Raw genomic sequence first — 11,716 nt, forward strand, 5'->3', positions numbered from 1 at the left:
AGATTGGACTCTTCATAACCTCCCCAATCGAAATGCTCTCCGCTTCTTCAAAAATGGTGCTTGCACCATCCCTGTCTGAGAGCCTGGTCATTCAAAGCTCTCCTCGTCGTCGTCGGCGGCCAGAGTTCTGGAAAGTCGTTGGTGTTAGAGAGCATCGTCGGGCGTGATTTTCTTCCGAGAGGATCTGGAATGGTGACCAGGAGGCCATTGGTCTTGCAGCTGCACAAGACAGAACAGGGAATGCAGGAATACGCCGAGTTCCTCCACTTGGAAAAGAAAAGATTCACTGATTTTTCTGCTGTTCGAAGAGAAATTCAGGATGAAACTGACAAAATTACTGGGAGATCAAAACAGATATCTAATGTTCCTATTCATCTCAGTATCTACTCCCCAAATGTTGTCAATCTAACTTTGATAGATTTGCCTGGTTTAACCAAGGTTGCTGTAGAGGGACAGCCAGAGAGTATCGTTCAAGACATTGAAAACATGGTTCATTCTTATGTTGAGAAGCCTAATTGCATCATTCTGGCAATAACTCCAGCCAATCAGGACATAGCAACATCTGATGCTATCAGGATTGCTAGACTAGTTGATCCTACAGGTGAAAGGACATTGGGTGTGTTGACAAAGCTTGATTTAGTGGACAAGGGAACAAATGCTTTGGATGTTCTTGAAGGAAGGTCTTATCGGCTGCAACACCCTTGGGTCGGAATTGTGAACCGTTCACAAGTTGATATTAACAAAAATGTGGATATGATTGCTGCCAGGCGGAGGGAGCGTGAATTTTTTAATTCCAGTCCAGATTACGCACATTTGGCAAGCAAAATGGGTTCAGAATATCTTGCAAATCTTCTCTCAAAACATTTGGAGTCTGTAATTAAAGCTCGCATTCCAGGAATAGCATCTTTGATCAATAAAAGCATCAGAGAACTTGAAGCGGAGTTGGATTATCTTGGTAGACCTGTTGCTATTGATGCAGGGGCACAGTTATATACTATCCTAGAGTTATGCCAGGCATTTGACCGGATATTCAAGGAGCATTTGGATGGAGGACGACCTGGTGGAGATTAACCAGAAGCTGATTGCTGTCGGGGAAAGTGACGACGAGGACGAAATCGAGATCGTGAAGTCCCTGCCAGAGCCACTTCGTGAATTTGCTTCACAGTTTCTTATTGAATTGGCTTCAAAAGCTGCATCATCCAATCTAGTGCTTGCAGAGCTGATTAAATGCTCCTCGAAGATGGGCTTGTCGTACTTGATTCCAAATGCCCATGTTCAGATGGCTCCACCAGTGCTTCATATACCTTCAAGGATAGTGGTGTTTTATCCGATCGACATGCAGCTACAAAGGAGTTGGAGGTTGATATCCCAGATTCATCCAAGCTCTATTCTCCCTCTGGGATGGTTGAATCAAAGTCAGTGGGAACGTTTTCATCTTTCCAAAAGCAAGATAGTCACAGGGGTCTCTTTGTGGATAGGGGTGTTGGATTTCCTAGGCTAGTTAAATCTTCTAGTACTAGTACTTCCTCCGAGTCCAGGTTTGATACAAACAAAAAAAAAAAAAAAAAAAAGAATTCGATGCTAGAAGCTGCTGGAGCGGTTGCGGCTGCAGATGTAGCTGATCAAATGCTTGGACCAAAGGAAGATAAACATTTGGCAATTGTCCTGGTTGGTTTGCCTGCTCGTGGAAAAGCTTTTACAGCAACTAAGCTTACAAGGTACCTCCGCCATGGTTGCTGCCTTTGAATGTGATTGACAAAACCAAAGTTTGTCAACTCACACCCAAAGGCCTTCTCTCCGTCCGTAACAAACAACAACGACGAAGAACTTCAATAAACCGCCATCAAACGACTAGCCGGTAGTGAAGCTCAATGCCTTGCATTCTACCTCAAGCTCTAGCTGCTTCTGCACCTCCGCCATGGTTGCTGCTTTTGAATGTGATTGACAAAATCAAAGTTTGTCAACTCACACCCAAAAGCCTTTTTCTCCGTCTGTGACAAACAACGACGACGAAGAACTTCAATAAACCGCCGTCAAACGACTACCCGGTCATGAAGCCTCGACTGCAGCTCACCGTCCGTCGAGTTCCATCCCTACAAAGCACCATATATAAAGAAAAAAAAATAAAAAATAAAAAAAAAGGTTTTCAAATGGTGGCCAGCCACCGAAAGCAAAGAAAGAAAGTGATTGACAGATTGACAGGCACCATCCAAAAGGAAATGACAAAAAAAAAAAAAAAAAAAGAAGGTTTTCAAATGGTGACCAGCCACCGAAAGCAAACAAAAGAAATGATTGATAGGCACCATCCAAAAGGAAATGACAAAAAAAAAAAAAAAAAAAAAAAAAAAAAAAAAAAACAAGAAAGGCAGGTCATGGTGTATGCTACTATTAGCAATTATGAAAAAGGAAACAGGTGATGGAGACAGAATAATTGAAAAGAAGAAAGCAGGGGGAAGACGACGAATTTCCGTCTAAAAAAATAGGGAGTAAAAGAATAGTGCACATTAGGTACCATCTAAATTAAAAAAAATAAAAAAAAATAAAAAAAATAAAAAAAAATAAAAAAAATAAAAAAAGAAAAGAGGGAGTAACACATCTTAGTCAGATATATGTTTTAGCACAACATACTGAATAAAGTAAAGCATGTCCATTGATATCTCAAAAAAAAAAAAAAATTACAAGGATGTTAAAAAAAAAAATAATTAAATAATAATTAAAAAAAAATTATTAAAAAAAAATAAAATGAAGTCAAATCAAATTTACAGGAAGGGATCTTCAAGGATGATCAGGTGGCGCCTCATCACTCGGCGGAGCTCCAGAAAGACGAAGCACCAGAGATTGATTATCCGGAGCTTCAACACTTGGTGAAGCGCCAGGGGACGAAGGCAGAAGTTGCCGCTGGAGTAACGTCACAAACCTCTGATGATCACTCTGAATCCGAACTTCGGACTCCTGCAATTGGTCAAGCTTCCTCTTCATGCTTGTTGAGTAATTAGTTGCGAGCATGTGCAACTCTTTATTCTCGTGCCTAAGCACCCTGACCTCTTGCCGAAGACTGGCCACCTCAGCCATCAACGACTCAACCTGACGAGATCGAGCAAGAAGGCGTTGGCCCATGTTTGAAACTGAACCTGCACATCGGACGCTGTAGGCCAGAGAGTCCTGAACAGCCAGTTCATCGGACCGCCTGGAAAGCATCCTAGTGTCTCTAGGAGTGAGAAGATTTCTGGCCACCACCGAAGCGGTTGTATCGTTCATCATCATAGAATCCCCAATTGTAAGAGGACCATTGGGAGATACGAAGGACGGCTGCCAAATGTTGTTTGAAGAAGATATGTCATTATCTTCCCCGACATTCAAGTTAAGACGACGGTCAGAAGGGTAAGACATTTTCGAAGGTGTGAAGAAAAAGAAGAGGTCGGACAAATCAAGTTCTTAGAAGTGCAAGTAGGGAGCTTCTACAGGCGGAAAATTCAAGTATGCTTTGGAATGTGATGCGTGCCTTTCTTTTAAAATCAACACTTTCAGAAATCGAAGAGGCGAGTTCAGAAATCGAAGAGGCAAGCTCAAAGATCGAAGAGACGTCTACTTTCTCAAAAGCTGGGCTGCTCAGAAACCACGGGCCGATCTCAGATATCGAAGAGGCGCCAGTCTTTTTCAGCCTCGTCAGCACCTATCACATGCACACTCAGCTGTGCGAAAATCACGGATAATTTGTCGAAGCGCCTATCTCAGATATCGAAGAGGCGCCAGTCTTTTTCAGCCTCGTCAGCACCTGTCACATGCACACTTAAATTTGCGGAAATTACGGGCAATTTGTCGAAGATTTCTGATGAAGAAGAAAACGCGTAGAGCCATACTAATCAATCACTCAATGGTTGCCAACACGAGTGAAAGAATAGTACCTCTACAGGTATTAAAGAACTTCCTATAACTGTCCACCTTCACCGTCCATAGCAAGGCAGACCTGCAAAAAAAAAAAAAATGCCTAACCCTTCCTTATTTCCGAGAGTACACTCTCAGCAGAGCCTCTCGAAATACCCAGTTTTCTTCTTCTCCTCTGCAAACAAATGACACCCAAAGCAAAAGTATCTCATATCACCAGGGTAGAAAGCAAGAGTATCTCATATCATGCTTTCTCCCTGTCTTTTCCTTTGTCCTTGTTCTTACCTGCAAAGACAAGGATAAAGAAAGCAATATGTCGGAACCTCCACTCAAACTCCGGGCAAGGAACCGACTACCGGGAACCTTTGCCCGATTGCTTACCTGGCTTTGCTCTTGAGTACTCATCTTCAGTTACTGATGTACTTCCGAAAAAGATGCCATATTTTCCCGGAGAACAGATAAGGCAAGTGAAAATGATACCTTGAAGCATGTGGAGACAACGTGCTGATTTCCTTCAAGATCAAGTCTCCCCTTCTTTGCACAATCCACCAACCCAGCAGAAGGAGTCTGAGTTGAATCCAAGAGCTCGAGAAGTTTCAACAAACATATTGGCGGCACCATTGTCGAAGAACAAAGCCTCGCTGTGCAACGCTGTTAAATCGCCACCACTTCTTCGAAAGCAAGAGTATTTCATATCATGCTTTCTCCCTATCCTTTTCTTTGTCCTTGTTTTTACCTGCGGGACAAGGAGAAAGAAAGCAATCAGACAGCACTTGGTATCAAACTTCCGATCTGGAATCAACTGCTTGGAACCCTTCCCTGATTGCTTACCTAGCACTGCTTTCGAAATACCCATTGTTTCAACATCTTATGCTTCTAGAGAAAATACCACATCTGCCTGAAGAACAGATAAGGCAAGGAAAATGATACATTGAAGCATGTAGAGACAAGCACAACAAAACACGAGTCGATTCATCCGTTACTTCTTCAAAATCAAAAGTATCTCATATCATTAGGGTTTCAATCACTCTGGGTTTGGTGGACCTGTTTTGACCCTCAAATTCTTGGGTCGACCCGCTAGACGTTGTGAACTACACGTGCCGATTTACCACCCTTGAATCAAATCCTTAAAGATCAGGTCACCAACTGGAAGAAAAGCCCATCAATCTTGAAGATCATACCGTTGATTAAACTGCTCAGGTGTGAATTGGAAAGATTGAACAAAGCAACAAGTCGTCACTTTCACCTCGTGCCTGCTTGCAATATGTTCGAGTCAACCTTCAAGAATCAAGTCTCAACGGCCCTTGAAGAAGTTTCCAGCCAAATTCAAGATCAAGCCTCGACGGCCCTTGAGGAAATCACAAGTCCGATTCAAGATTAAGTGTCTACCACCCTTAAATCAAAACCTAGTTCAAGAATAACATGTGGAAAGTCAACAATTGGAGGAAACCAAAAAAAAAAGTCCTCCGAACCAGTTCAAGATCGAAGCTGTGGAAAGTCAACAATTGGAGGAAACCAGAAAATCCTCCGAACCAGTTCAAGATCAAAGCTGTGGAAAGTCAATAAGCGCAACAAAATACGTGCCGATTCACCCACTACCAAAGCAAAATATCATCTACCACATAAAGCTCATTGTGGTCCAATTTCAACCTTCAAGATCAAGCCTCAACGGCCTTTGAAGAAATCTCAAACAAAGTTCAAGATCAAGCCCCAACGGCCCTTGAAGAAATCATCAACCCAGTTCAAGATCAAGCCTCAACGGCCCTTGGATCAACATCTGCAGTAAGGGACTTCAAAACGCATCTTCTACACGTGACAAGCACATGTATACGATGCGCCTTGAAGTGGGGGCACTTGTAGACATCGAAATTTCGGTAAAATAAATGTTGATAAAAAAAAATTAAAATTTCAATGTTTATGTGTCACATAAATTTTACACATAGCATGTGACTAAACGAAAAATCAAAATAAATCGGAAAAGTCATCAAACAGGACACGTGTCAACACCTGGCAGAGATGATTTATTCCATCTAATTATTTAAATCCAAAAAATCAAGTTTTGGAATTCTATAATAGAAGGCCAAGGCATTCATTTGAAGGACACCAATTGATAACCAATTCACATTACACTAAAACCTTGAAGCTTTGAAACTCAAAAGCTCCCAAGCAAATCCCGAAGAATCAAGAGAGCTCTCTTCGTTCTTCGTCAAATCCTCATTCAAGATCAAGCCCCAACGGCCCTTGAAGAACTTCCACCAATTCAAGATCAAGCCCCGACGGCCCTTGAAGAAAGTGTTCATCGTTCATCATTCGTTCATCCTTAGATCAAGCCCCGACGGCCCTTTGGATCCACGACGTCAACAAATCTGCACAACTGTTTATCCCAAGATCAAATCCACCCATTGCAAAGATAGAATCAGAGGCTAAATTTGTAGAAGAGATTGTAACCCCTAAATCATCAATACAAATATTATTTTGTACATGTGTTTCTTGTCTCGTTCATCGCAGGGAATTTCCGTGTTCACACCCCCTCCCTAATTCATCGTGGGCGCGTGAGGCTTTTGTCCTTTGTGGAGCTTTTTTCACAAGGCGACATGTGGATTTTTGGGTAAAAAGAACAAAATTACCCTTGAGGCACATTGGGATTCCTACGCATGAGCAATGGACAATCATCCCTTAATCAAGTCAAAGGTTCCCAAATAGGTATTTATTTTTAAACTTATTTCATCCATCCTTAACATATCTTCTCCACAAGGTAACCTCTTAAACATTCCTTTTAAATTATGTTAATAGCTAATTAATAGATTTATTAGATAATTAATCTATTAAATGGCTAATTAAACTACCAATTACAAAAAATACACAAGGGGCCGACAACCTTCCCTCCCAAGGGGACCGGTCATGCCTTATATATACCACCCCATTTTCTCTAGAAAACCAAATTCGAATTCTCTTGCTAAACTCTCTAAATTCTCCAAACATTTTTCCCTCAAAATTCTAACTTTGGCATCGGAGGTTCTTCGACCAAAACCCCCCCCCCCAAACATCATGGGAGCGTGAGGCTATTGGCCTTGACCTAAGGTGTTATTCGTTTTGTAGGTGCAATTTTGTCCAAGATCAAGGAGGAAGAAATTTGCATCCACAGCTTTGACCTAAGATGTTATTTATTTTGTACGTGCAATTTTGTCCAAGAGCAAGGAGAAAGAAATTTGCATCCACATAACTCGTAGACCCATAAAGTGGGATGATGTTCTCATTACCCATATTCATTCGAAAATCTATATTTCAAGATCTTTTCTTACAATTCAAGAGCCTAAATGTTTCGTATTCTTTTCATTTTGGGCAGAGATGATCTCTAATGGATCACCTACGAGATGCATGGTTGGATTTTCGAAACATAACCCGTAGACCCATAAAGTGGGATGATGTTCTCATTACCTATATTCATTCGAAAATCTCTATTCCGGGCCCTTTTCTTTCAATTCAAGAGCCTAAAAGTTTTGTATTCTTTTTATTTTTGGCAGAGAAGATCTTTAAGGGATGACCTATGAGATGTATAGTTAGATTTTCGAAACATAACTCGTGCACCCATAAAGTGGGATGATGTTCTCATTACCCGTATTAATTCGAAAATCTGTATTTCGGGTTATTTTCTTTCAATTCAAGAGCTTAAAAAGTTTCGTATTCTTTTTATTTTAGGCAGAGAAGAACTTTAAGGGATGACCTATGATATGTATAGTTGGATTTTCGAAACCTAACTCATACAGCCATAATGTGGGATAATGTTCTCATTAATCGTACTAATTCGAAAATCTGTATTTCGGGCTCTTTTCTTTCCATTCAAGGGTCTAAAGGTTTCGTATTCTTTTTATTTTTGGTAGAGATGATCTTTAAGCAATGACCTATGAGATGTATAGTCAGATTTTTGAAACATAACTCGTAGACCCAAAAAGTGGGATGATGTACTCATTACCCGTATTAATTCAAAAATCTGTATTTCGAGCTATTTTCTTTCCATTCAAGGTCTAAAAGTTTCGTATTCTTTTTATTTTTGGAAGAGAAGATCTTTAAGGGATGACCTATGAGATGTATGGTCGGATTTTAGAAATATAACTCATAAACTCATAAAGTGGGATGATGTTCTCATTACCTATATTAATTCAAAAATCAGTATTTCGAGTTCTTTTTTTTCTATTCATGGGTCTAAAAGTGTCGTATTCTTTTTATTTTTGGCAGGGATGTTCTTTAAGGGATGACCTATGAATACAGTTTGTTTTTGAAACATAAATCGGAGACCCAAAAAGAGGGATGATTTTCTCATTGGCCGTATTAATTCAAAAATCTATATATCAGGCTCTTTTCTTTCAAATCAAGGGTCTTAAAGTTTCGTTTTATTTTTATTTTTGGCAGAGAAAATCTTTAAGGGATGACCTATGAGTTGTATAGTCGTATTTTTGAAACATAACTCGTAGACCAAGAAACTGGGACGATGTTCTCATTACCCGTATTAATTCGAAAATCTTTATTTCGGACTCTTTTCTTTCAATTCAAGGGTCTCAAAGTTTCGTATTGTGTTTATTTTTGGCAGAGATGACCTTTGAGGAATAGCCTACAAGATGTACAGTTGTACTTTTGAAACATAACTCGTAGACCCATGAAGTGGGACGATGTTTTTATTACCCGTACTAATTCGAAAATCTTTATTTTGGACTCTTTTCTTTCAATTCAAGGGTCTAAAAGTTTCGTATTCTTTTGATTTTTGGTAGAGATGATCTTTTAGAGATGACCTATGATGTACAGTCAGAGTTTTGTAACATAACTAGTAGACCTATAAAGTGGGCAGATATTCTCATTACCCATATTAATTTGAAAATTTGTATTTCGAGATCTTTTCTTTCAATTCACAGGTCTAAAAGTTTCGTGTTCTTTTCATTTTTGGCAGAGATGATCTTTAAGGGATAACCTATGAGATATATGGTCCGATTTTTCAAAAATAACTCATAGACCCATAAAGTGGGATGATATTCTCATTACCCGTATTAACTAAAAAATCTGTATTTTGGGCTCTTTTATTTCAATTTAAGGGTCTAAAAGTTTCGTATTCTTTTTATTTTTAGTAGAGATGATCTTTGTGGGATGGCCTATGAGATATACAATTGAATGTTTGAAACATAACTCGTAGACTAATAAAGTGGGATGATGTTCTCATTACCCGTATTAATTCGAAAATCTTTATTTCGGACTCTTTTCTTTCAATTAAAGTGTCTAAAAGTTTCGTATTCTTTTGGTTTAATCTCAGTTTACTACCTTCAAGTTCCATGGCTTTCAACATTTGGTACATAAAGTTTTTTTCATTCCAGGCTCATACCTCAAGTCTTAATTTTGGGACAGTTTCATACATCCGTTAATTTTTCTGTTAAAACTTTTGTTAACCAATGACGTGGCACCAACGTGGACAATAACTGAGCGCCACATGTCAATATGGGCCCCTTTCAATATTAAAAAATTCGGCAAAAGACTGTTTATTACCCTCATGTTTCATGGTTTTCAACATTTAGTACATCAAGTTTATTTCATCCCAGAGTTATATCTAAAATGTAAATTTTGGGACAGTCTCATACATCCGTTAGTCAAACTGTTAAGGGGTGGTTTGGAAGTGAGGTGCTTAAAAAAAAAGCACCCATGAAAAAAGGCTTATTTTGGAAGTTACTGTGAGAATAAGCTGAAATCAAAGGAAAAAGCTGAAGCTGCTATTTGTAGCTTTGGAAAACTGGCTTTTTTTCAAAGCACACGGAGCTATAGTGCTCCTTTAATGAAAAGACCCACTATGAGATTGTTTTTTTTTTTCCAAAAGTACTTTTACAAAAAAGTTTACCAAACACTCTGCTGATTTATTTCACAGCCGCTTATTCTCACAGCACAGCCGCTTATTCTCACATCAGCTTTTTTAAAAAGCACAGCAATACCAAACCAGCCATAAGTCTCCCGTTAACTGTGACGTGGCGCACATGTGGACAATGACTAGGCGCCACGTGTCATCCATGTGAAAATTAAAAAAATACCAGAAGAAGAAGAAGAAGAAAAAAAAACGAATCTGCCCAGAATAAGAAGAAGAAGAAGAAGAAGAAGGAAGAAGAAGAAGAAGAAGAAGAAGAAGAAGAAGGAAGAAGAAGAAGAAGAAGGAAGAAGAAGGAAGAGGAGGAGGAGGAGGAGGAGGAAGAAGAAGAAGAAGAAAAAAAAAACCGAATCTGCCCAGAAGAAGGAAGAAGAAGAAGGAGGAGGAGGAGGAGGAAGAAGAAGAAGGAAAAAAAAAAGAATCTGCCCAGAAAAAGAAGATGGAGGAGGAAGAAGAAGAATGAGGAGGAAGAGGAAGAAGAAAATAAAAACGAATTTGCCCAAATGAGGAAGAAGGAAGAAGAAGCAAAATAAAAAAAGGACACGAATCTGCCCAGAAGAAGAAGAAGAAGGAAGAAGAAGAAAAAAAAAACACGAATCTGCCCAGAAGAAGAAGAAGAAGGAAGAAGAAGAAAAAAAAACACGAATTTGCCCAGGAGGAGGAAGAAGAAGAAGGAAGAGAAGGAGGGAGGAGGAGGAGGAGGAGGAAGAAGAAAAAAAAAAAAGAATTTGCCCAGAAGAAGAAAAAGAAGAAAGAGGGAGGAAGAAGAAGAAAAAAAAGAAAAAAAAATTCAAAATTTTTGGCGGGAAATTTTTTTTGAACCCCTAAAAAAAGTGAAAACCCCTTCTTTCAAAAACAAAAAAAAAATCCACGTGGCGTCCAGTCGTTGTCCACATGGGCACCACGTCACAGTTAACGGAACACTTAAGGGGTGGTTTGAAAGGGGCCCATTTAGTACATCAAGTTTATTTCATCCCAGAGTCATATCTAAAATGTAAATTTTGGGACAGTCTCATACATCCGTTAGTCAAACTGTTAAGGGGTGGTTTGGAAGTGAGGTGCTTAAAAAAAAAGCACCCATGAAAAAAGGCTTATTTTGGAAGTTACTGTGAGAATAAGCTGAAATCAAAGGAAAAAGCTGAAGCTGCTATTTGTAGCTTTGGAAAAATGGCTTTTTTTCAAAGCACACGGAGCTATAGTGCTCCTTTAATGAAAAGACCCACTATGAGATTGCTTTTTTTCTTTTCCAAAAGTACTTTTACAAAAAAGTTTACCAAACACTCTGCTGATTTATTTCACAGCCGCTTATTCTCACAGCACAGCCACTTATTCTCACATCACCTTTTTTAAAAAGCACAGCAATACCAAACCAGCCCTAAGTCTCCCGTTAACTGTGACGTGGCGCACATGTGGACAATGACTAGGCGCCACGTGTCATCCATGTGAAAATTAAAAAAATACCAGAAGAAGAAGAAGAAGAAAAAAAAACGAATCTGCCCAGAATAAGAAGAAGAAGAAGAAGAAAAAGGAAGAAGAAGAAGAAGAAGAAGAAGAAGGAAGAAGAAGAAGAAGAAGGAAGAAGAAGGAAGAGGAGGAGGAGGAGGAGGAAGAATAAGAAGAAGAAAAAAAAAAACCGAATCTGCCCAGAAGAAGGAAGAAGAAGGAGGAGGAGGAGGAGGAGGAGGAGGAAGAAGAAGAAGGAAAAAAAAAGAATCTGCCCAGAAAAAGAAGATGGAGGAGGAAGAAGAAGAATGAGGAGGAAGAGGAAGAAGAAAATAAAAACGAATTTGCCCAAATGAGGAAGAAGGAAGAAGAAGCAAAATAAAAAAAAAACACGAATCTGCCCAGAAGAAGAAGAAGAAGGAAGAAGAAGAAAAAAAAAACACGAATCTGCCCAGAAGAAGAAGAAGAAGGAAGAAGAAGAAAAAAAAAACA

The 11,716-nt window shown here is 39.3% G+C and overlaps 1 protein-coding gene across 1 annotated transcript; it reads left to right on the plus strand.

The window, feature by feature from the left end:
• Positions 1-18: 18 nt before the first annotated feature.
• LOC126603115 (phragmoplastin DRP1E-like) lies at positions 19-1,977 on the plus strand (the record flags this gene model as incomplete). The annotated part of the gene is made up of 1 exon (XM_050269860.1): positions 19-1,977. A coding segment is annotated over one exon (1,053 nt), but the record flags the coding sequence as incomplete, so codon positions are not given.
• Positions 1,978-11,716: the final 9,739 nt, after the last annotated feature.

The sequence above is a fragment of the Malus sylvestris genome, chromosome 15, assembly GCF_916048215.2.
Source record: "Malus sylvestris chromosome 15, drMalSylv7.2, whole genome shotgun sequence".
Taxonomy (NCBI): Eukaryota; Viridiplantae; Streptophyta; class Magnoliopsida; order Rosales; family Rosaceae; genus Malus; species Malus sylvestris.